The sequence below is a fragment of the Hydra viridissima genome, unplaced genomic scaffold (genome assembly GCF_058129835.1).
Source record: "Hydra viridissima isolate aposymbiotic clone 2 unplaced genomic scaffold, HvirCarnegie_v1 scaffold_10, whole genome shotgun sequence".
Taxonomy (NCBI): Eukaryota; Metazoa; Cnidaria; class Hydrozoa; order Anthoathecata; family Hydridae; genus Hydra; species Hydra viridissima.
The window spans coordinates 15,192,174-15,217,977 of NW_028324309.1; the positions used below are offsets into that span (position 1 = coordinate 15,192,174).

At 30.7% G+C, this 25,804-nt stretch overlaps 2 protein-coding genes across 2 annotated transcripts in view; one reads left to right on the top strand and one right to left on the bottom strand.

Moving 5' to 3' along the window:
- The first annotated feature begins 7,378 nt into the window (after positions 1-7,378).
- The window catches only part of LOC145181481 (patatin-like phospholipase domain-containing protein 7), a 31,194-nt gene continuing 12,768 nt past the window's right edge, over positions 7,379-25,804 (top strand). The window contains exons 1-19 of the mRNA XM_090099634.1: positions 7,379-7,493; positions 8,074-8,199; positions 8,369-8,444; positions 17,547-17,647; positions 18,050-18,159; positions 18,431-18,521; positions 18,669-18,727; positions 18,806-18,905; positions 19,015-19,074; positions 19,414-19,494; positions 21,567-21,625; positions 22,289-22,355; positions 22,602-22,688; positions 23,577-23,841; positions 24,215-24,465; positions 24,754-24,831; positions 24,974-25,039; positions 25,194-25,327; positions 25,625-25,756. Of these exons, the coding sequence (XP_089955760.1) occupies positions 8,074-8,199; positions 8,369-8,444; positions 17,547-17,647; positions 18,050-18,159; positions 18,431-18,521; positions 18,669-18,727; positions 18,806-18,905; positions 19,015-19,074; positions 19,414-19,494; positions 21,567-21,625; positions 22,289-22,355; positions 22,602-22,688; positions 23,577-23,841; positions 24,215-24,465; positions 24,754-24,831; positions 24,974-25,039; positions 25,194-25,327; positions 25,625-25,756 (1,943 nt within the window). The 5' untranslated portion in view covers positions 7,379-7,493. The remainder of the gene's footprint in view (positions 7,494-8,073; positions 8,200-8,368; positions 8,445-17,546; positions 17,648-18,049; positions 18,160-18,430; positions 18,522-18,668; positions 18,728-18,805; positions 18,906-19,014; positions 19,075-19,413; positions 19,495-21,566; positions 21,626-22,288; positions 22,356-22,601; positions 22,689-23,576; positions 23,842-24,214; positions 24,466-24,753; positions 24,832-24,973; positions 25,040-25,193; positions 25,328-25,624; positions 25,757-25,804) is intronic.
- LOC145187701 (uncharacterized) lies at positions 10,100-14,129 on the bottom strand. The gene is made up of 2 exons (XM_090099635.1): positions 12,489-14,129; positions 10,100-12,444 (listed from the first exon to the last, which is right to left on the bottom strand). The coding sequence occupies exon 2, from the start codon at positions 11,814-11,816 to the stop codon at positions 11,088-11,090; it is 729 nt and encodes a 242-aa protein (XP_089955761.1). The 5' UTR covers positions 11,817-12,444; positions 12,489-14,129; the 3' UTR covers positions 10,100-11,087.

Below are 25,804 nucleotides of genomic sequence, written 5' to 3' on the forward strand. Positions count from 1 at the left end.
TCTTGCTAGTGAAAAGTATAAACATATAATCTTAAGTTAGCAGACGTTATTTGGGAAAGGGTAGTATGAATGTAGATGTTCTGATTGGAGCTGACTTTTATTGATCATTTGTCGAAAATTCAATTATTAGAGGTTACAACGATGATCCCATTGCATTAAAATCTAAAATAGCTTTTTTACTAAGTGGTCTCATTTTTGTTAAAAAGGTATTTGAAGATAGTGAGTCTGGTAGTTCTGTTAACACTGCACATGTTATGTTAGTAAAATCATCTCTTTTTCCAGAGTCTTTAGTGAAAGAATCCATGGCGTCAGTTTGGGGGATTGGGGGAATTTGATTATTCCAGTTTTGAGGTTAATGATAGGTTTCGCCTCACAATTAAATACAATGATACCCAAAAGCAATACAGTGTTAGGCTACCATTTAAAGTAGATCACCATTTAATTAGTGAAAATTATCACTTACGTATAAAAAGATTTAAGAGCCTATAGAAGAACTTAATTAAAGATGAGCCACTACTCCAATCATATAATGACATTTTAAAAGATCAATTTTTACAAGGTGCAATTAAGCCAGTAATCGAAAACGCTAAATATCTAGGCCAGGTGCACTATTTACCCCACCGACCGACGTTTTGAGAGGATAAAATTACAAGCAAGAAAAGAATTGTTTTTGATGCAAGTTGTTCAGCTGATGGACCCTTCATTAAACAAATATCTGTACGCAGGACTGTCATTGGCAACTTCCCTATATGGCGTCTTATTACGTTTCCGTGCCCAAAAGATTGTCTGCATTGCAGATATAGATAAAACTAATGAGCTCATTACACGTAGATGATCTCATTACAGGAGCCGATTTTGTAAACACAGCACTTGAATTTTATCAAAAAGCCAAATGTCGTCAAGATGCAGGTTTCAATCTTCTAAAATTTGAACCGAACAGTAAAGAATTAGAGAACTTATACGAAATAAATGAACAAATCTTTCAGCCTCTCAGCACTACCAAAGTATTAGGTTTTAACTGGAACAAAGAAAATGACATAACATTTGATTTATCAAAATCAACCGACTCCAAGACCACCCCAACAAAACAGGAGATATTATGATTCATAGCTAGCATCTTTGATTCGCTCGGTATAATAAATCCAGTAATAGCACGTAAAATCTTTTTTCAGGAACTATATTTGAACAATAAAAGGGTGGAACACTAAGCTTGAGGGTAATTTGTTAATAGTGTGGTAAGCCATTATTGATGATTTCCGTTTCTCTCAAAATATCATTATTCCAAGAGAGTACATTAATCATTTTAATTGTTCAGTCCTGGACATTTCATTATATGGGTTCATTATAAGATGCCAGTCTTTATGCTTACGGCTGTTATCTCTTTTTATTATACTCTTTTGTTGATAAACAACACCATTGTTCACTAATTACAGCAAAATCTAGAATTGCTCAAGTTAAGAAAAGCACTATTCCTCGTCTAGAATTAAGGGCTTCGTTGTTACTAGTGGAAACTATGTCTATTGGTTTTAAAAGAACTTTCTCCAAATTTTAATTTTAAAGACGTTGTTTGCTGGACTGATTCTGCTATCGTTTTGCATTGCATTAATTACAATAAAAAAAATTATCATCCCTTTATTCATAAACGTGTACAAAAAATTCGAAATACCTTTGACATTTCACACTGGAAATATGTTTACTCTGAAACAAATCCAGCAGATATACTATCAAGAGGTACAGCTGTAGCAAATTTATACAATTGCGGGCTTTGGTTTAATGGATCTTCATTTTTATATAATAATCCTACAGTTTGGCCGAAGTTTGATTTAGCAAGTCAACCTACGATTATGTTAAATGAATATTTAACTAATATTATAAAAAAGGACATACCTATTGATTTAAATATTTTTGACATCAAAAGATTTCACAACTATTTATGCTTATTATGTACTACAGATTCATAAAGAACCTAAGGAAGAAGAAAGTAAAAGGAGATTTAAAGTTATCATATCTACATTAGATTCGGCAGAAGCCGCCTTGAAAATTTTGATTCAATATACACAAAAAACTTTGGCAAATACAAACAACTTCAACATGATCTAAATTTAAAAATTATTGATGGTGTTATACGATGCTAGGGACAACTAAAAAATGCACCGATTACGTGAGATATGAAACATTTTATCTTCTTACCACGTGATTCAGAATTTACTGACTTAGTTATCTACTATCATCACTAACTAGTCATGCACAATGGATTTATTAAAACTTTAAATTAACTACGCAGTATGTTTTGGGTACCGAAAGCGAGAAATTATATTAAAAGACTTATTCGAAAATGCCATTTGTGCAAGCGTTTCGAAGGACTACCTTACTCTTATCCTGAAGCCCCTTCCCCGCCCCCGTTCTTTGCCTTTAAGCAGACTTAATGATGATCACGTCTTTAAATTTACAGGTGTTAATTACGCAGGCCCATTATACGTTGAGAATATATACGAGGACAGCAATTTCTTCAAAGTTTGGATTTTTTTGTATACTTGCTGTACTATAAGCTCTTTGTTTTTAGATCTTGTTCCGAACTTTTCAGCTGAATCCTGAGGACAAACGAACGTTGTAAACGAAGTTACAACGACTTATAGCGAAACAAGGCGCACCTACTAAAATCATTTCTGATAAGGACTCACAATTCCAATTTAAAATTACTGAAGATTTTATTCCATCTCTAATTGGTTCATGAAAGGGTTAAAGCAATTAAGGAAGAATTAATAGAGTGCAGTTTAAATACACGTAGTAAATATATTGAGAGTGTACTGAATCATTATTTGAAACGCTGGTGAGAAGAGTACATCACAGAACTTAGAGAATATCATAAACACACAAAAAGAAATGGTAAAAATCAAATTGCATTAAATGATTTCGTATTAATTCATGACCAAATTCGAGCAGCAGAAGTTAAGTGCGTTTATAATGGAAAACCAATTGTTATCGAACGAACTATAAACAAGCTAAAATTGTTGGAAGTCTATATAAAACACTGGACGAAAGGGTTATTAAAGTGAAATTTTGCGATGAAGATGGCATTGAACATTTAGTTAAAAATTAATGTTGGGCGGGGAATGTTGAACACAATCGCCCGGTCATTCAAGCCTCTCACGCTTTCTTTTATTTGTTTTATAAAAACGAGCATTTTGTTTCTTTTCTCTTTTTTACAAAAAATTCAGACAGTTCTTGGCACCCATTTTTATAAGCAAAATATAAATTTCATTACATTGTGTCTGTGGCCTGTTGGGAAAGTCTTTGGCCTAGCTCTGGCTGATCCGTTTTGTATTTTATTTTTTAAGTTTCGCGCCAGACAAGTAATACCATTCTTTAAGACCCTTTGCGACGGCGGCTGCGGCAACATATCCGTAGTCTTGTATTTTCTCATCATCGCTAAGCGTATAATAATCTAAGAATTTTGATTTTTTTTGGAAGACTGAGAATGTCTTTGTTGGATCACACACTTTTGGTTTTCATTATCTCACGTTAGAGATGGCTTGCCATCACATAATCGTCAAAACGAGACGACTATGTGATGAGACAACTATGTGATTAGAAGCACCCTCGGCTGCGAGGTGAGCATTGATTTTATCCAGGTTCTCGACGCGTTTCTTTGCGTAATCTTACTTCGCCTTATTGAGAGCCTCCATGGCTTTTTTATGCCGTTCTATCTCAAAACACAAATATAATGTTGAAGTAATAGTATATTTTGGCATTCCTATACGCCGGCCTAAACGAGAAACCAGCATCAATGTGTAGTAATGGTGTTTTAATAACAGAAATTGTTATTTGGCACTGTGAAATACCGTTTGTGAACACGGGTGTTTCATCCGTCTGTTTGACATCTGTTATTCTCAAGATGACATTTGGAAGTGAAACAGGTTTATGCAGAAATTTTTCATTAAAATTGGGTGTAGGATAGTAGTATTTACCTCCCCCAAGATAACTACCATCGCTACCATTGACGGTCTGTTCGTTAAAACTAGGAGTAATACACCTATACCCTCAGTACCGTGTTTTATGTATATCTTGAAGTTTTGCAGTGTGTCTATATTAGAGCATTTCCCAATGACGACTGTTTCCTGGATATACCTCATTTTTTCTTTCCTCTAACACTCCTTTTGTAGTTTTGGTTATATTTGTTTACTGCCTCAATCATGATTCCTGCACTAGCGACGAGAGCAAGCCAGAGATTCTCAGTAAGGAAACCTACAACTTTGGCTGCAACAGGAAAGAGCCAGGTAATTATAGAGTCGAGTGTGCCGGACAATGCGTTTACAGTCTTCCTCGAAAGCCAGCAAAGAGTGTCTTTAAGCCATTCCATAGCTCCTTTTTCTTTCGGTTCATGCCTTGGAGGCTTGGGACCAGGCCCAGGTGGTGCTACAGAAGGAGCGGCTGGTGGCACCCTGCCGAGCTACGCGACTAAGGCGGCTATCGAAGTACTGATAGCTGTCAATATTAAGGATATCGTGATCCCCTGCTCTCAGAATATTGTCCTTATTTTTTCTGGAATGTCGTTTTCCTCTCTCTTACAATAATCCTTTCGATGAGGTTGTGTATCTGTACGAACTGGCATTTCAAGCTTTCCTGTAATTCCTTTATCCGAGCTTCTGCATCGACGTGTCTTTTTTGGGTGTCTTCAAACGTCTTCCTTTTGTCGAACCTCTCTCCGACATCCATCTCCTCGATCATCTGGATTTTTCGCTCAATTCTTTTTATTTTTTTTACAGATTAATCATTTTTAATATTCTCATTATGTGTAAGCTGTTTGATACTCTTTAACTTGTTTGAGGCTTTATCTATGGGATCATTCATAATTCCCACTTCCCTTAGTGACTCGGAAATTTTTTCGAGACTGTTCGAGACTATCCGCGCGCTCCAGTTTAGGATGATTTCGTGCATTGCTTTTTCCAAGGTGTTTAAGATATTTGTTGTTAAATTTTTTGGGTGTAAATCTCCAATGGCTTTAATCCTTAGTCTCTTCCTAGACTGCTTTCTTATTTTTTCAAATCATAGAATTTTCAAGCATTATTAGTCAATTTATTTCTACGTGCAATGGCTATAAAATTTACCTTCATCCCCGAAATACTCTCTATTCGAGTCCAAACAGTATTTCACCAGTTTTCTTATCACCAACTTTTATCTTAAATTCTCCTTCCACTTTATCTGGATTAACAGTAACTCCAGGTATTCCTCATATGCCTCTTTTACAAGCTAATAGAATGTTTCTTTATGATCCATGGCAATAATGACCCTCTTGCTTCTATCTATACTGTCTGTTCTGATCTTGTCTATAGCCAGAGGGTCTTAAGGAACTTCAGCCATCACAGGTATAACTTTATCGATTTTTGTTTAAAACATCGATGCTATTTTCACGCGCTATATGATCAAGCTGCTCTTGCGCCCAATCACCACCCTCAGAATCTGTGAGAAAGTTCCTCACCCCAATCTGTCACCATTTTGCTTCACCTCTATTAGGGAGGCAGCTCTTCTTCAAATATTGTGTCTCGCATTAGCCGACAAGAGATGCGCTGACCCCACAAAGGATGTGCTGACGCGGCATGCTATCCTTGGTAAAAGGTTGATAGCTATGTCAACTTTACCCGTTGGCTCAATAGCAACTCCCTCTGGTCAAACATTGCAGATTTAGTTCCCAAGTCTTAGCAAAGAAATGGTTGTAGTGTCTGGCACCGTATGTCACAGTGTGAGAAAGAAATTGCTTGTCTCTAGTCCTATGGCGATTATTGGGCTATGCAAGACTTGTTTATGTCCCATCCCAACAAACCTCTCCTGATTGTCTTATACAAGGCTGTGATGGTCAGGAAAATCATGACAATCTGACCCTATTAAGATGTGGGTCTTCTTTAGCTGTTTTCACTGGACCGAATGCTGGCGGTGTTACAGCTTATTGTAGGAATCCTTCAAAGTACTGCACCCCCTCGACTTTGAAATAGTTACAAGAAGAGGTCCTTTCCACCCCTCGTGCTTTGGGAATCAACTGCAACATGAGATTGTATTCAGTGATCGATCTTAAGTTATTATTTTTACTGACACAGGAGCAGCTGTGAACTACTCTCTCAATAATATAGCGCTCGAGTTTGAAACTGTCTCTTCTGCTTCACTTGCGGCAGATATTGCTCTAAGTACTCAAGGACGCTTCGCTCTGGCTTTCAAAAAGATCATATGCCAGGAGAATCCAGCAAATAGGTACACTAACCAGCTGGTTGTTTGATGTCAATATCTCAACAGACAGTCTGAAATACCTGACGCCCAACTTTACCATTTTCGGGCGTCAGCTAGAAAAGACCTTACCTCCACTCAAACCTATGAGGGTGGATATTGCAATAGAGGGTAGAAACAGCCTGTTATACTCGAATGGCTTATTACCTTACAGAATGTTTGAAGAAACATGGTGCTACTTCGCTGATACTAATCTCGTCGCTTCTCCTGAGATATGGACTCTAAGGAGTTATTGGCCCAAACTCTTACGTTAAATGATTGGTGTGTTGGTAACCGACAGTTCCTCGCTATCGACTTCCGCAGCACAAACTTAAAACTGGAAAACACATGCAATGGTATAACTATATATAACTCGTACCTCGTCTAGAGCTGCATCTGTCGAAGTGAAGGTGTTCATCGTGCTTGAAGCTATTGCAAAGTTTGAAGAGGGTCGTTTCATAGGATCCTCTTCTTAAGAGACACTTTCTCAGAGGCTACTGGATCTGTCGCTACATCACTACCAGCATATATCTTGTTGCAAGCTGCGCTAGACGCTGTAGGACCCAGAACGTTAACCTAAGGATAGAGCGGAAGGTTCGCCAAGCCACAGGTCTCAGCCTCAAACCGTTGTACCTACCTCAGAGTGCTACCTTATAAGGTTGGACTTACCTCTGAGGTAGCCACCTCAGAGGGCTATCTCAGAGGGCTACCTCAGAGGGCTAACTCAGTAGGCTACTTCAAAGGACTATCTTAGAGGGCTACCTTAGATGGCCTAAAAAAGCCTGATCAGGAGTTTTATGCTGAGGTCTGCTGAGTTTAAACCGGCCTTTTACACCTACTAGCTTATTTATAACACCTATTTATATATTTTTATACAACTTTATATACTTTACAAAAAATTATAAATGCTCAGATAAAAAGTGTCCTTTACATCAGGATTGCCTTACAAGAAACATAGTACACCAAGGTATTGTCACTTCCAACAATCCAGAAATAATAGAAATAAAGAATATATTACAGTATCAGCAAAACATCCTTCAAACTGAGATAATTAAAATCTTTTAATATTGAAAAACCGAATTATCAAGAGGTATGGAAAATAAAACGGGTAAACTTTAAACCATTTTTAAATGGAGAAATATAAAATCGCTGCAAGTCTTACAACTCAATCGCAAAAAGCTGGATGTTATGCATGTACCAAAAGTACGTGATCATCATGGGAACCTACTGAACAAAAAGTATTAAATTGTTTCCAAATGCAGATATAAAAAAATATTTTCCCAATTTGAAACATGTGACCAGGCAAAATCTTTTTTCTGTCTTTTGACGTCAGAACACACAACACCGTTGTTTAGTAATTTTGTAAACGGTTTTAATCAACTTTTATATTGTTTTTCATGATTGTTGATTGCCGCCAGGGAAAAGTCTATAATTACTATACATATTTGTATTTTCTTCGTTTTGTATATATATATATATATATATATATATATATATATATATATATATATATATATATATATATATCTATGTTTGAGTAAATTGGATTTTAAACTTAAAAAAACCATAGCTCACTTATTTGTTAAGCTAAATATCTGGGTAATTTGATCGGTTTTCTAGTTATATAGTCAGTTATTATATAGATAAACTGCAGCTGAATATAACAGGGGCAAAAACCCAAAAAAAGCAAAAATGTAGCTTGATCGTTTTTCCAGTGTGGTATATATATATATATATATATATATATATATATATATATATATATATATATATATATATATATATATATATATATATATATATATATATATATATTAGATGGATATTTATGAAAAGCTCAAAAATCTTCATGGGTTCTTGTTCAGTGCTCTTATGGAATTTTCTAATAATTTTACAAAGAAATTAGATCAAATTAAAACACTTGTTCAAGAAAATGATATATATGTAAGTTTAATAAATTTGTGTTTGTGTATCTTATTTGTGTTTGTGTATTGTGTATCACACATGTACACACACACACACACACACACACACGCACACACATAAACCACACATAAACCACACATACATACACAGAAATACACACATACATACATGTACTATGTTTTTTTAGGCTCTCAGTTGTTTTGGTGTGTTGGTTTTGGTATTGGTTATTTTGTTACTGCTGATGGTCTTAAAGAGGAAAAAAGGTTTTTTAAGTTATTAAATAACACATGTGTAAACAGAAAATTTTCTATTGGAAGATAATTATCAAATATCGGTCATTCTCCTGAAAAGTAACATTTTCAATAGTTAATTTTATAAAAATTAAATATTGAATTTTTTAAACCAAATTTTTTGTGGTTATAGCTTTGAGTATATGTAATCATTTGAAAGTATCCACACAACTCGTTAAATGTCAGTTTACTAAAAAAAAATTAAAAACTTATAGCATAATCCACAGATGTGACAACTTTACCACAGACGTGATGTTAAGAGTAATATCACTTATGCTGTAACAGCTATTAGTGTTGTTCAAGCAATTTTCAAAAATAATAATCATCTGTAATCAATAGTTTTTATTAGCTAACATAAAATAGTATATGGTACAAGTTTTTAAAATTTTTTAAGTGTTATTTGTACATAAATTAGCAAATGTTTTTGAATGGTAAATCTTGTGGAAAACTGTATTGCCCCCTGTTGTTGAGGTTTGGCTGGCACAATATAAACACTACATTGCCTTCATCGATGACAGAGATGTCACCTTTCTCCGGAAACGTGAAAAATTCCTGGCCAGATCTTCTCAAAAAATTTATGACAAACTCATTTCCATCTGCAACTAAGGCTTGAATTAACCCAACATAGTATTTGACAGTTTTTTTGGAAGTTTGAAACTTCATAATCACAAAGTCATTCATTTTAATAGACAAGCTGTCCTCCTCACTATCGCCGTAAACACTGTGATAACTTAGTCTTGTCTTTTTCTTTTTACATTAACTTGGGCCTTGGTTTTCTTGTGCCAAACCTTTGGATATTGTTCCTTCAGCAAGTGCTTTCTTCCTTTTCAAGGATCGTTGACCTGGTAAATGGTATGTTATGACCTGGTATGTTAAGGAATTTCTTAAAACAGAAGCAAATAAAATTCTTTATAAAAAAAAATTACAAAATTAAATAACAGTTAAATAAGGTTTTTGATGCACAACTTATGTCAATATTTTATGAAAATACAAGGCTCGCTGAAAAACTAAATATTGATGTTCAAACATTCATGATGGCTAATTACCTAGAACATTTAAGCAATGCAAAAGTCTGCAATATTCAATATGAGCCAATTTAAATTTATACATTAAAAGGATACGAGGATGAAGATCTGTCAAAGATTCAGTAGGGATAAGTACTTCTCCAATACTATAGTGATTGCATTTTGTACCATTGTCACATTCAGTGCATGTCAGCCTTCTTATATACAACGTTTCTTTTTTAGTGGAACTCCAAAACACCTCATGAACTTGTAAAGTCCCCTTGAAAGTTGTTAGGTTTTTGGGTACACATTTCTCATAGAGATTGAAATCTTTTTTTTTAATAGTATAGATGGTTATACTTGGACACTTTTTATTTCTTCAACCAAACAATTAATATCAGGAATATCTTTCCCTTCTCCTATTATTCTGTCTGCCATTCTTTTAATTCGTCCCCCTATTCCATCAGGGGCACCTTTTCCGTGCCCCTTTTCTGTGAAATCCCATCTCATTGTTTCAGCTCCAAACTCTTTTTGAAAAAAAGTACCTAGCAAATAGAACATGGACTTGTTTCGGTACTGTTGAGAAGTACTATTGCTAAGAAAATGAACTGTTTTAATGATAGGCGGCTTTTCTTTCAAGTCATTAATAACAGGCTTTAAATGTGCACAGATCCCAACAAAGTCGTGTTGCCTGTTATCTGAAAATGTACAGTAAGATTTGGCCTTTATTTTGTTTTCAGAAATACTGTAATAGTACACCACAACTGTATGGATTGACACTTGGTTTCTTGCTCCACCAAAATGGAGCGATTGAATTTCTTTTGAGTATTTGCAATTGTAATTTTCTGAAAAATCACAATGAATGAAAATATCCCTAGGCTCCAAGTTATTTTTTATTTCTGATGTAGCTTTGTACTGGTGTTTTATATTGCATACATGCCTCATAAACTTTTCCAACATGTTATTAATAAAATGTTAAAACAGCTGGTTTTTAGTTAATGTTAACTCTTCTTTTACAGTTTTGAAACATGTCTTCATTTTACCTTTTACCAAAACTTCAACTCTTTTTTTAGACCTTTGGGGAAAAGTTGCTTGTTCATTCTCAAATTCTTTACAAACTATTTTTTTGTTTAAACAACATACTCCACATTTTCTTTCTAGGCACAATTCTCTCAGCTTGCCATCACATGTTAAAATTTTTAACAAGTCAGTGGGATATTTATATGCCAACATCTTTAAAGTATACAACTTTTCAAGAACCAAAGCAAAATTCTCATGGTCGATACAAAGACAAGTATCTCGCTTACGGAAGTCTAGTTGAACTAGCCAAAAGGGTCTCAATTTACAAAATGTGCTATAAGATGTTGAATTGAACTCTTTTGTTTGTTTAAAGTCATTATACAAATTTAACATTGTATCATTCATTAGTCTTTTCTTTTTTTTCAGTTTGTTTCTTGTTATTGTTTCTTTTTTCCCAGCAGTAAGCCTACTAGAACTATCTTTCTCTAAAAAGTTTTGTACTTCCATCTTAAGTTTTCGTTGTTTCAGTATATTTGAGAGTTGATGTGTATGGTATGGATTGCGTGGTAAGATATATCTAGAAGTAAGATTTCTAAGGTTTTTTATATAAATTTCTAAGATTTCTAAGGCTTCTTTGAAGTCTGTACGTCTTTATTATCTTTCCGCTTAATACCCTGGCAAAAGCCTTTTTTTTGTTAATACATCTCTCAGTAGAAAAATTTGATTGTATTTGTGTCTTTAACACTTCGCTAAAAAGCAAGCTTTTCTTTTCTTCCTTTGAGCATTTTGTACCACTAGTCATTATTTTAACCACCTTTCGAGGAGTATTATCTTTTGCAGACTGCAGTCTGTAGAATTTTTGTTTGTATTTATCACCTCTTTGCTTTAACAATTTTTTTTTTTCTTCTATTTTTTGGATTTTTTTCTTTAACCCATCTCTATACTTTCTAAGAATTTTTAGCCCGCTGCTATTTCTGGAACTAGATTCTTGAATGGGACCAGGAAGTACATTGAAGTCTAGTTCATTGTTGATAGGAATATTTACAATTGGACTTTCAGGTGGTGTTGACAAATATTCAATTAGTTGTTGTTTTTTCTTTTTCATTTCTCGACTTCTTTTGGTCCTTTCCTTCCAACCTTTTTTTACTGATCTTTTTTCCCTTTCTGAAAGTTCATGAATTTTCTTCCGTGTTGCTTTTTTTCTTTCTCTGTCTTTTTGTTTTTGTTCTTCATACTTTTCTGGGTTTTCAGCTTTCATCTTCTCCCTCGCCTTTCTCATACTTAGTTTTTTCAATTCTCTAGTTTTTTCTATCTTTCCCATCTTTGTAATCTATCAGGCTAGAAACATTTATCTTTTCTCTAATAATTAATTGGCTAAATGAGCAAGGTTTTAAAATATTAAAAATAGTATAAATAGACATTAAAAAATCCATATACAAGTAAATTTGTCACTTGTTGTCACATCCATTCCACTGGTGTCATGTCTGTTGCTTCCTGTATTCCACAGATGTGACATCCACAGGCGTGATAGATTAAAGGAAAAAGCCTAAAAGGGGTGCTATGTTTTGAGGTTAGGACTCTGTTCCCATTGGAGTAAACATGTCCAGGTAATAGCTAGTAATTAAAATTATTGCTTATAAAAACATAAATTTATATACTCTATAGATGTTTACCACTGATGTGACACACTCACACTAACGAATTCAACTTTTAAAGCTTCAATGCTTATTAACACAAAACAATTCCACCAAACCTTCCTTCAACTTTACTCATTAATAAAAATGTCTGGTATTTCAGCTAGGACAGCAACAGAGAGCACTACTGCTTCATCCTACAGTATTTTTTTGATGTTAACAACTCTATCTACAGACGTGACACTTGAGCTGGTGACACGAGCTTCAATCACATAAAAGTTACTTTGAAAATATGTTTGGAGGAAAATAATATGTCTATTTTTCTATACAATAAAAATAATATGTCTATTTTTTTATACAATAAAAACTCTATTTTTAATGTATTTTTAATTATTTATTATGCATTAAAAAAAAGTAAAGTACTTCTATCAAGGATTAAACTACTTGGGATTAGCAAAAGGTCTGGGTGGTGACATTCCACAAATGTGACTTGTCACAGTCTGTGGAACATAATTTATTCACTGAAAATACTATTTTGGATTGGATTAGATTAGTTTAACATGGTATGAGCTGTAAATTTATTATTTGTACCCGTTAAAAATAAAAATAGTATTAACTTGAAAGAAAAAATTAGTGGTGACAGTATATGGCTACCTTTCTGGAGAATCACCCATATATATTTTGAAAATGTATATTTTTTTTATGAAAGATAATTTCATAATGTTATTTTCAAATAATCTTTCATAAAAAAACCTAGAGTTGCAATGCTATCAAATAGGGTAATTTTGGACAAATATCTCTATTTTAGAGCATTTTTTATCTTTTCACAACAATTCTTTTATTTTTGCTAGAGTTTTTTGTTAATTAGTGTTTTACATACCAGCAATAAGTAAGGTGATTAATTATAAATTTAAATTTTTCAGGTCTCAATATCTCATGTATTTAAACAAAAAGACTTGTCCCAAGTCACCCTGTGGTGGAGTAATTTGGGGAAAATTTATGTTTTTGAAAAAAATCATAATATATCTAACATATAACTTAATAATTTAATAGACACTAGCTAACAAATAGGCAGTCACCTTTATAATATATACATATATTATAAAAAACCAACAGAATATGATTAACAAATGGAAAACCACCATCATATTTTGTCTACAAACATTAATTGTCTTTGATACTCTTATGAGATGTTTTGTATATTATCTTTGAACAAAAATTGCTTTTTGATACAAATAGTTTAAAGAAGCCAAGTTTGTATTTTATTTTTGAAACTGAGTTCACCCCTGTGAGTTGTTACATATGGTTTTGGTGCTGAACATGACTTATGATATCTACTTCTTTTTACCAGATTTTTGTGGCCACTTCCAATCATACTTCTACATCATTGTATAACCTTTACATTGTCATCATAATAGTAACTTTGTCTCTTCATGTTTCATTGCCCATAGAATAATTATGGAAATGAAGTAATCATGAAAGCATACTTCATCAAGCCATCTACTTTGATTGTGTTTAAACCAATATATTCTTTGCCCACAGTGACACCAATTTGACCATATATGTTGTGTCTTGTAAACAACAAAGGAGGAAAGAGGTTTTCCATTCGCTTTTCCAGAAAACATTATTCATGTATTTCCTTTTGTGTAATTTAGAATATATTCTGGAATTCAAGTAAGATAGATTAATAAAAATAGATTTGGACAACAAAAACTTTAAGAAAAAGCGCAAGAACTATGGTAAATTCATGTAGTCTAAACTTACGTTACACAAATTCAAAGTGAAAAAGTGCTCCAACTGAGAATCTTTTTTCAAAAAATTAAATGTAAAAACATAAGATTTAATATATTCGCACATGATTTTTAAAAAAAATTTTTTTAATGAAACTTTGAAATAACATAATTTTTCAATGTTTAGTTTAACTTACTTTACATGAAAATTGCAAAAATATTATTGCTATTTTCTTGAATTTTTTTTTAATTTTGTATAAAAAAATAAAATATTCGACCAACAATAAATTGCACATGTTAGCTCCATTCTCACAGCAAAATAATTCAAATTATGCAAATAAATTTATGGTTAGTATAACATTTTACAATGATGTTAAAAGCCTTAACTTTTGGAACCATTAAAATGACTTAAATTAATTAATTTTAGTATTGGAGGTATATTTTTAATAATTTTTCATGTGTCTACATCAATACTAATTTGTTAAAAGTTGACTTAAAAGAGAATAAAATTTGACTACTTTTTCATTTTCTGCTGTGGAATTACCCATATTAATCTTTTTATATTATGATAACTAAAATAGTAACATAGAACATAATACCATGTACAAAAAACTAAATAGAATTATAGAGTATAATCTAGAATTAACAAAAACCTATAGTTTTTCCCAAGTATCCCCATGCTGTGATCACAAAACCTCAGTGTGGTATGACATCAATACTTAATGCACATTCGAAATTAAATTTATTTTAAAGTTATGTGTGATCTATAGGGTTGCAGTATACTTGAGATGAACCGTCATTTTTTTTGGCTGTAGTAGTGTAAATTTGTTTATTTAAATTGTAGTATTTATTACACAAAACATTAGGAAAGGCAATTCAGTTTTCAAAAAGAGAGGTTATGTGTTGCAGATGGCTCAGTGTTTTTCCCAAAAGTTTTAAATGGTGGAACTTTTTAAAATTGATTTTTAAAAATTAATTCTGGTAATTTTTGGACTCCGTCAAATCATACATATTTAGAAAGCTGATATCAGTTGTTTATAATATTTTTTATATAAGTCTTTTTGATATGTGGAGATAAACTAATTGTTTGCTTATTTTTACAAATAAATTGTTATGAAATGAAGATAATAAATAAGTATATATTAAATAAGTCCACTCACTTCCCAAACAGAATAATATCTGTAAGGACAGATCCTGAGGGCAGCTTGCTGAACTTGTAGAGACATGAAATATTGACAGAGCAGAATTGAATCAAATGATTACACTTGCCTAAATCTGAAAACAACTGTAAATTCTTTAGTTCACAATTGTTTCTAAGTCCAGGTAAGCTTTTCTAAATAATTCAATCTGATTTAGAAGATCAGATAAAAGATATGAATTAAAGACCATCTCTGCTTGGCCAGTGGAAAAAAGTGTTGAATCAATGAAGATGCATGACTTTTACAAAGGCGCCTTTTTATTGTTTTTTGCCAACTTCTAATACCAACTCAACCTCCTTAAGCATTTCATATTTGCAGGCATTGTATGAAATTAACAAGGTTGAATGTTAATTTAGTTTCCTCTTGCTCAGAGACTCTTTAGACATTTATGTTTTCCTATGGAGTAAATTACTTCTTGTATCAGGTAAGTTCTTTGGATTATTAAATCAGGGAGTCAAAGATTTATGGACTGAAAAATGTTTTCAGTCTTTAAAAACATGAAGTGGATGCCAGGTATAGTATTTTTTTTAAAATTTAATATTTCATCAGCAATAAACATTTGTCAGTAGGATTTTGAAAACTTGTATAGGAAAAAGTCTTCTTAATTTTCCCATCAATGTCATTGCAAGATAAATTTCTATATGATATTGCAAAGAAATTAAGATTGCATCCCAAATTCTTCAGTGAGCATGTTGACATAAGTTTTAAAAATTCTTGTAATTTTTGTATTGGCTAGCACAATCATGAAAAAAATATTGTTTTTTGTGTGTTTGTGTCGGGGAATATTTCTTGAACAAGCATAAAATTTCTTTTTGTAACACGATAAACAAATCTAACATTATGTGCTAAGCCATAAAGATATTGGCTAACTTTCAGTAGCACCCAAATCATGTTTTGTATAAGTAACTACAAGATGTTCGTTGTTGCTTCCATTGGTAACTCTGTTGTTGGTTCCATTGGTAACTCTGGATTTTGTTATGCATGACAAATTTTGAGTTTTCTATAAAATTACCCAAAGCAATAATTTTGTTTGGGGTATAGTTTTTTCAAGATTTTTCAAGAATTTGCCATGTGCTTTAGCAATAAAAGAGTGGATCTTATGGCTTTTTACAAAGGCTTCTTATGAATTCACCTACTGTAGATGTGTAACTTAAAAGCACTGCTCTATCTGTTGTACTCCACTGTTTGTACTTCACTGTTTCATCTTTATCAACTTTATCAATATCTTCAAGTTGTCCTTTATTTCACAGTAACTTTGCAGTTGCACTATTGATAAAATTTTGAATTCTAAGGCAATTATTTGATCAATAGACCAATGATTACACTAATATGTATTAAAATTAATCCTCTCAAATAGTAATTAAACTGATGGTAATTTTTAATAAGTAAGCTCATTGTAATTTTTCTCCAATTTAACTGCACTAAGCATAAGCTTTAGGTTTTGATGAATTGCACAGACATACAACATGGGTTCCTTTTTGGCCAGTACAGACACTGTTTTGGCTTCAACTGAGCAAATTTGGATATCCTATTTTGGGTTGAGGTTGTTCATATTAGAATTCAGCAAATAGTTCGTTACCTTTGCAAAAAAGTTTTTGTTTTGATGCATGTTAATTTTTAGATAACTTTATAAATTAGTTCTTAAGTGAATAAGGTGACTAGTAATTTAGGCAATTCTTACTCAAAAATTCTGGATTTTTTTTTTAAATCAATTGTTTTAGATTTTTAAAAAGTCCATATAGCTTGAGTTTTAATTAAACTGTCTGCCAAATAACCCGCTGTCTTCTAAAAATCTTTTTCATAGTTGAAACAGATATTTTTACTTCAGTATAATTGTTGTATTAAAATAATCTGAAGTACAGCAAGAAATCAATACTTTACACAGGCATGAAGTGCATATCGCCATAAAGCCCTTAAGTAGTTACTTGCATATCAAATCAATTATTTTAGCACCCACTAATAAAGTAAATGATTTGATCGTTCTATCTTTTAAAGATAGTTATGCCTGTTTATTTCTTTTTACAAAGGGAATATTAATGAAATAGCATATTGAAAATACAAGTATAAAAAGCAAAATTATCAAAGCAATCTGTAGTGAATATAGGAATACTCTCTGTTGTCACCATCATTTTACAATTTTAAAAAAGAAATAGTTTGTTTTGTTTTTTTTACATTTTTATAGATTTTCTTAAGTTTAAAAGTATCTTAAATCAAAAATTTTTATTCCAATCATCGCAACCATAATAAACATTGTAAAATATACACTTATGATACCATTAGTTCTTATAAAGTTAGTGATTTTTTTTTTTTAATAAATATAGGACCTGCAGTGAAATATCAAATAATGTAATTGCCCAACTTATCCTAATTTGCTGCAAATTTTTTGTCCTATAAATGTTAATGCTCCAATATAATATAATAATAAAGTTGTATATTACTATGATATTATGTTAGATGTATTTATGTCTATCTTGTTTGTAATTTGCAGCCAGTCAGAATGGAGCTTCAGAAAGCAACAGCAAGGAAGTCAAACCACGTTTTCGTAAGAGAGATCGTATAAGATTCTATACTACAAAAATGCTCAGGAAGGTATCAAAATATTATAAAAAAATGATAACTTTAAATTTAGAAAGTTACAAAAACTCCTAAAATAGTTTTCATTAAATAGTTGACATAAATATTTTTTTTTGTTTAAGACTTAAGCCATTGCATGATATAAGGTGAAAAGACATTGTATTATCCAGTTATATTTTTGGCTTAAAATAGTTTAGCAGTTAAGGGAAGGGTGCTATTAAATAAAAAAAGCTTTTTTTTTAATGTTTTTCCAATCACTATTTTCCAATCCTATATTAAGTTGTTTTTTTTTTTTTGTTTTTTTTTTCTAGTTAAAAAAAAAAATTTTTCTTTTTAAATTGAATTTCTTTTGAATTGTTTTAAGATCATGTTATATTTGAAAGAAATTGGTTTTTAATCACTGTTCCTTTTACTCAGGTTAAACAGTTTAAAGAGGATGTTCTTCCTGGTGCAGAAGAAGAAGGAAAGTCTATTGGCAAAAGAAGATTTAAACGAAGGTCTAATTCAAATTTAAGAATGCTAGCCAGGTAATTGTAAAATTTTTCTTTTTAAATGCAGTTATTATTTCAATTTCAAATAATAATCAAAATTTAACTAATGGTCTAACATTTGCAAAGCTATTAAAAAATTCAGTTTAGATCAATCTTATGATATCAGTCTTGGTAGAATATCTTAGAGTGACTTAAATGCAGTTTATAATCAATTAATGTAAAGATAGGTATCTGGAATATATGTGGAAAAGAAGTTCATTGATAAAAGTATTTTATTTTTTAATGTTGTCTATGCAACCATTTTTAGTAATTTTCTGCGTTCCAATTCAATGGTAGATGATAATGGTAGAAAAATAAAAGAACCACCAGCTGCACTTTTGGAGGCAGATTTTTCAGAAGTATTTTTTAAAATATTATTTGTTTATGTGAAAATTTGCATTGATTTCAAAAAGTTTCAATAAAGTTTTAAGGGTCTTTACTTAAGTTTCTATGAAAACTTGTTTTTCAGAGAAATTTAATGATTGCATTTTTTATGTTTAAATTAGTCAACAGGAAATGAAACTCATTTACCAGCGGAAGTTATGTACATGTTAAAAAGTGTACGGTAAATAACATTCATTTATCTCAAATCATTTAAAGGATCACATGCCAATTTTAAATCAAGTTGTCTGAAATTTACTAGCATATTTGGCAACTTTGAAAAGCCTCTGTTTTTTGCCTTGTGCAAACAAGTCGTGTCTTTAACAGTACCTGCAGGAAAAATTATCTTGAAACCTGGGCAGGTAATTTTTTTTTTAAGTACTTAATTTTTAACTGCATTATGAGAACATGTGATATTACGCTTTGCAAAAGATGTGTTAAAATGAGCACTTTTATTTGTTTGCTTTTTAGATGGATGAGTGCATATACATTGTTAAAACAGGGAGACTCAATTTAAGTCTGGTTTACAAGGTTTGCATTTATTTATCTGTAAACTATAAATCAAATGAAAGTTCTTTTACCTGTATGTTTTTAATCTTACTAAAAGATCTCATCCTCTAATGTAGCACATTGTAGCTAATGTTTTGTTGTGTCTGTATTTTGCTCTACAATACGAACATGTTTCAAATCTCAAAAGGTTACTTTTTTTTTTTTTTAATTAGCCAAGATAATTTAACCTGTGATCTATCATCTCCTTTTGTGCTAATTCTTGGTCTTCCTCAATATTTCTGGTTTTAGATCAAGATATGTTAGACAATTATTTACTGAAATTTATTTGTCATCTTAATTATATAACAAATGTATATTTAGAAAGGTACAGAAATGTTGCTGAAAAAGGTGCAAGCTGGGGAAAATATTCACAGTGTAATGAACATCTTAGATGCCCTAAGGGTAAATACTTTAATTTGAGGTTTTAATTTGTTCTATTTGAGCATCTCTGATTTTATTCAAAAATAATGTGCAGAAGTGACTTTTTGCATGTATAAAAAATATTAAATACAAATGACACATAGTAGTTATTGTGAAGAAGGAAAATGAGAAAAATAAATATCTTTAACTCAAACATATAACATTTGATCAAAGAAAGGAGCGAGGCAGCCAAAACACCAGGTGGACACATGTTCAATTACATGAAAAATAAATCAGTCACACCATTAAAAGTTTAAAACTGTTTTTTTTCAAAAACGACCAGAAATTCAATTTTAACCGACACTGATAAAATGACCATAGTTTAATAAATAAAATTCATGAAAATCCTGTAGCCATTCTGAGGCTAAAACTAATTAAATGATAACTGGTAAAACCTGTGAGACCTATGACTCAAAACCTGAGAACTATGACTCAAAGATTGAAACAATAATACTAAAGAAACTTGAAGATGAAATACATTGTCTATACTAGAATTCAAGAAACATCTGCTGATATATATAAAAAGGAATAGGTTTTGGGTGTGGTTACTTGTATGTATGGTCTTAATTGTGTGGTGCAGAGAAGAGAATAATGAGGGCAGGGTTTTGTTTGTGTGGCAGTGAGTTGAAACGTGAGTAGTACAGATAGTGTGTGATAAAACTGTGAGTGTGATGGTGTCAATAATGTAAAGGCTGTGTTTTCTATGAGTGGTAGGTGGAAGTGTAAGGGTAGTGTGATACTTTTCAATAAAAATATTAAATCATGTAATAACAATAGTAATAATGCCTAAGTAGAAATATATACAAAATGATATTTCTTACCACTGGTTTCTCTTTTCTTACTTATATTACTTAATAAATATTCTCAGTTACTTATCTCATCAATATATATATTCTTTTAGCATTAACATATACAAATAATAGTGTATTAATACCGATTAAAATATGTATTTAAAGTCACTCAAATATTTTCTCTTACCATCTTACCACCTTTGGACTCATGGCTGAAATTTCTCTTTACATTAGAACTATTCTCGCTTTGAAATCTTCTCTTTCTCTTTTTCCAAAACCTCGTTTTAAAATCTTACTCATAAAATTTCTCATTTTACATTAGAACCATTTACAATAATTTATAACATAACATAATTTATAACATAATTAATATGATAAATAAATGATAATTTATAACATAATTAATAACATAATTTCTTTTTACATTAGAACTTTTCTCACTTTGAAATCTTCTCTTTCTCTTTTTCCAAAACCTCTTTTTAAAATCTTACTCATAAAACTTCTCTTTTTTATTTTCTCATAAAATCTTCTCTTAAACTCTTCTCATAAAATCTTCTCATAAAATCCTCTCTTAAAATCTTCTCATAAATCTACTGAAATTCTTTTTTTTTTTTGTTTGTTTTTCGCAGATTTTTTTTTTGCAGATTTGTTTTTCATGTAATTGTACCTGGTGTTTTGGCTGTCTCGCTCTTTTCTTCAATCAAATGTTATATGTTTGAGATGGGTAAAACTTAAAGATGTTGTTTATAATTTTTCTCATTTTCCCCCCTCACATAATAAACAATAAAACTTATACTTTTTTTATTATAATCAGAAGAAGTGTATTCAGTTTTTTATAATTTAATTATGCATATGATTGATCTTTTGTTCCCAGAAACATATAGTAAAAGTGGGTTTGTTATAAGGGTTTTAACCTACTAAGTTAAATTGATTTTAAATAAAACACTGTGCTTTAGTAAACACTTCACTCATTAAATAAAATTTATCATATAGTTAAAAAAATTCTCATAATTAAAAAAAATAATCCCTGAAAAACAATATTTTGTCTTTTTGTGTTTTGTGTAACTAATTTTCCATAATTATTTAATCTCAATCTTAGTGTTTATACCTTTTAAGTTGCTTGAGTAAAAGACAATAATAAAAAAATTGATTCTCTTTATTATATCCCTTATTCTTTATTTGTAATTAACAACATATATTAATTGAAAAAAGTATGGATGTGTTTTTAGATATTTAAACAACAAAGTGATAATTATTTTTCAGGGCTCAAATTTTAAATACTCGATTGTCATTAGAGCAGAAGTTGATTCTGAAATTTTAATGTGAGTTATAAAAAATTATTTTACTTTAATTGATAAAATCAGTAAAACATTTGTAAAAATGGGTGATAGAAAAGAGTTTAAACTTTCAAGATATCTGAAGAAAGGATATTTTTAGTTATAAAGTCCTTATAAATAAGTTGTTTAGAACAACTCTAGGATTGTTTTACAGATGTTTCTTCAGTCAATTTCAGCACTGTTTGCTTTTCATGTTTGCTATTTATTTTACTAGTTGTGCCTTTAGAGTTTCATTTCTTAGTTTAATATCTTAGTTATCATAGATTTTTGATATAAGCAGCCTTCCCAATGATCATATTGCATAGTAGGTTCTCATGTAATGCTTTAATTCACAAAGTTCTAAAAATCCATTTTAAACCATCTGGCTATGTGTGCCTGAAACGGAAAGTTCTGAAAAAAACAAATTAAGAAAAAAAATGATATTCCTAGCTAAATTTTAGGAGATGTGACACTAATTTTTTTTCCCTCCATTCTTTTTAAAGGTAAGAAGAATGAATTTTGAAAAGTTTTGTTTCCATTACTGCTCTATCAATAAGATAAAATCTATTACTGCAGTAGCACCAAAAACGAATGTCCAATTTAGTTTTAGTTTTAGTTTCTGCTTTCTCATCAGTAGAACAAAATTTTTGAATGTTTTTAATGTTTAAGGTTTCCATCTCGTGCTTTTAAAGAAGTATTCGAAGACAATCCAGAATCCCTTGTGAGAGTTGTACAGGTGAACTAAGAAATTTTATTTTTACTTGGTTGTGATTACACTTCTTAGATAACAATTTCTTGCCAGCTGTTATTGTGTTTAACTTTAAAAGGAATAGTGTCTAAAAATTTGTTTTGTTAAGCTAATTTATCTTTTAGCATTTTTGATTTTCAATTTTTACTCTCCTATTGTGTTTTATGCTGTTTTAAAAAGTTTAAAGATAAAAAAGTTAAAAAAAGTTTTAACATTTGTTGTGATGATGTTTAGATGATCATGCTTCGCCTGCAACAAATGATTTTCCAAGCATTTCATAAGTTCTTGGGAGTATCAGCAGAGATTGTCAGCAGCCATTCTGTATACTATAAAGTTTTTTGACTAAGTTTTTTTTTTTTTAAGTATTTTTTATCTTGTTCAAGGTTTGCAAGGTCTTAAGAAATTTTAGACCTCCATTTTTTAGCTATTTGGTTTCCAAGAAGCTAAGGCCTCAAGGCCTCCAGCATTTATATAATAGAAATTTATTTTAAGTTAACCTTATTGAAACTAATTTTCTTAAGTTTATGATATCTAAAATTATGGTTTCATTTACTAGTTTTTTTAATAAAATTTTTTTTTTCTGATATTCTGATTATTTCAATAGAAGTATTTTCAATAATCAATATTCATTTGACTGTTAAATTTTTTGAAAGACAAGTTTGCATTATTTTTAATCAAGTAAGATTCATGCGAGGAAACATGAAATAATTATAAAATGTCTAATTTTAAGCTGCTTTACAAATTAGAATCCATGAAATTCAGGTAAAAAAAAAAAAAGTTCAATGCTGAGTTGTGTTATTACAAACAATAAGGTTTATGTGCAACATTCAAAAGTTTGATGACATCAAAAATATCCGATTTTTTTTTTTTTTAATGCTACTCAACATTATAAATCTTGACACTACCAGGGATTTTCTTATTGAGTGCATCTCAATTACCTGAAGAACCTATTTTACAATTGATGATCTGCTGTGACTTTTCATCAATTTTCTAAATTGATCAAAAATGGTTTAACTGTAGGAAATAAAATACAAGTTTATGGGCACTCATGCTCTAAGCAGTCCAGGGTTTGAATTATTTTTTCTCTAAAGCCATCTTCAATATCAGAAAATACAAGTGAAAAATGTCTTATTAAGTATGAAATTTGTGATAACTATTTAATTAACATTAACTATCAAACTTCTATTGAATATTGAATTTTTCTTTAAGTCACAACGAGTGAATGAAAGTTTAAAGTCTTTATCAGTGTATTCACTTGAAAAAGATGAAAGAAAAGCTGCTTGTTTACCTCAAGAGACAAGTGCAGCTGTAATGGATTCTGCAAAGAGCCTTATTTATTCTATACAAGAGGATACAGAAGACAGTGTATTAACAGAAGATGATTCTATTGGAATGTTAGGACAACATAAGACTTTTCCTAGGAGAGAAAAAACTCCATTTCGTCGAATAAATTCAGTTGAGTTATATGGAAAGTGTAAGTATATGAATGGCTGGAATTACTTTTATAAATATGTTACTGTATTGTATGTTTAGGAATTTCAAATTTAGAGAATTTGTCAAAGTTTCACTGTGCAATATTTTCTTGGAAAAATTCTAGAATAGAAAAATTAGAATTATTGGTTTATTTATGCCTAATTGCAATCAAAGTTAAACCACAATTTATAGTTTATTCAATATGGTTGGGAATTGATCCAAAGTTTTAAATGATTTGTTAAAAATGAAATGATATAGATGTTTGTAATTTTGCAAAATGTCTATGTTAATTAACATTTGAAGTTTTTAGTTGAAGTGCTAACTGTTGTTGATCATTAAAGCAACAACTATGACCCATACAATCCTTTTTTCAGTACATGAACTGCATAGCAGCTCATTATCAGCAACTCAGTCTGATTTTGATGCTGTTCTTGACCGTGTTGGACTTGAAGGAGGTTCAGATGAGGTTTTTCAGAGTCAGGTAACAGATGACTTTGCTCCAAGTTTTAATGAAATGACAGAACTAGCTACAGAAGCTGATGTTAGCTATGGCATTCCAACTGAGAAAGAAGAAAAAATGATGGCTGCTGCAAGATCAGATCTAGTGAAACTGTTGCAGTTACCGGTATTAGCTTATAAATCTTTTTATATCTATATGTAGTTTTTACATAAATCCCATTAGTTATATAATATTAAAGTTGTAAATATTCTATAAATAGTATAAATGATTAAATTATTTTTTCTTTAATAATATTGGTTTAATAATATATGTATCTTAGATTGCATTTCTAAAGTGTTGTTTTTTCTTTTTCATGTCTATGTAAGAAAATTAAACTTTTTATGGTTGATATTGTGATGAAAAAGAATAGATTTTTGTGACTGCTTAATTGCTTTTTTTTTTCAAAAACTTTAGACTCCAAAATTATTGGATGGTCTACTGACAATTGATGTTGTCCCATGTGGCTCTTATTTGGTAAAAGAGGGTGAAAAGGTTCAGAGCTTTCCTATAATCTAAATGCTTCTGTTTTGTTGAAAGTCATTTAAGTTTATGCAGACCAAACTCAATATACAATTGTGAACAGTTTAAATTACATGCCTGTTGCTAGTTTTATAATATGTTTTTATCTCCCTAGGATTCCGGTCTGTTTTTTTTGGTGCAAGGTTCATTAGAAGTGTCACAAACACTATTGGATAAAAAGGCAAGTTCATGTTTTTATTAGTTTTGTTTGTATTAACTTGCAAATATAAGATATTTAAAATATTTTTTTACAAATTATAATTATTACTTTTTTATTATGATTATAATGTTATAAAATAGTCGGGTATTAACAAATACTTCTACATTTACATTAGGAAGTTTTGTTTACATGTGTTCCTGGTGAGTTTATGGGATCTCTTTCATTGCTGACTGGAGACCCGTCATTTTTTACAATCTACACCAAAGAAATATCATATGTTGTCATCATCAGCAAAGTGAACTTTTACAAGTAGTTAAAATTTTGTTATGCTTTCCAAATTAATTTTGTTGACAAAATAATGTGATTGGTATTTTTATATATTTTTTAACATTTTAAACCATTTTGAGTTTCAAACTATAAAAAAAGTTTCTGCTTTGTTTATTTGAACCTTTATAAGATTGTAAGGTCATTGTTGGTTTAATTCTGTTGTTATTTATAGTTTTACTATATTTTTTTTATACTATTGTTGTCATCATTATCCATCATTATTTTTTTAAATTAATCCTTATTTATTTAATATCATTTAGACTTTATTATTTTGTTCAGGCTCATAAAACAATACCCAAAAGTTGTTCTTCCAGTAGCTAATAGCACAATTCAAAAAATGTCATCCTTCATTCGAAATATAGACTTTGCATTAGATTGGATTTTACAAGAGTCAGGAAAACCACTGTTTAGGTGTCTAAAAGTTTTAATCTTTTTTTGATAAATGTAAGTAAAAGTAAA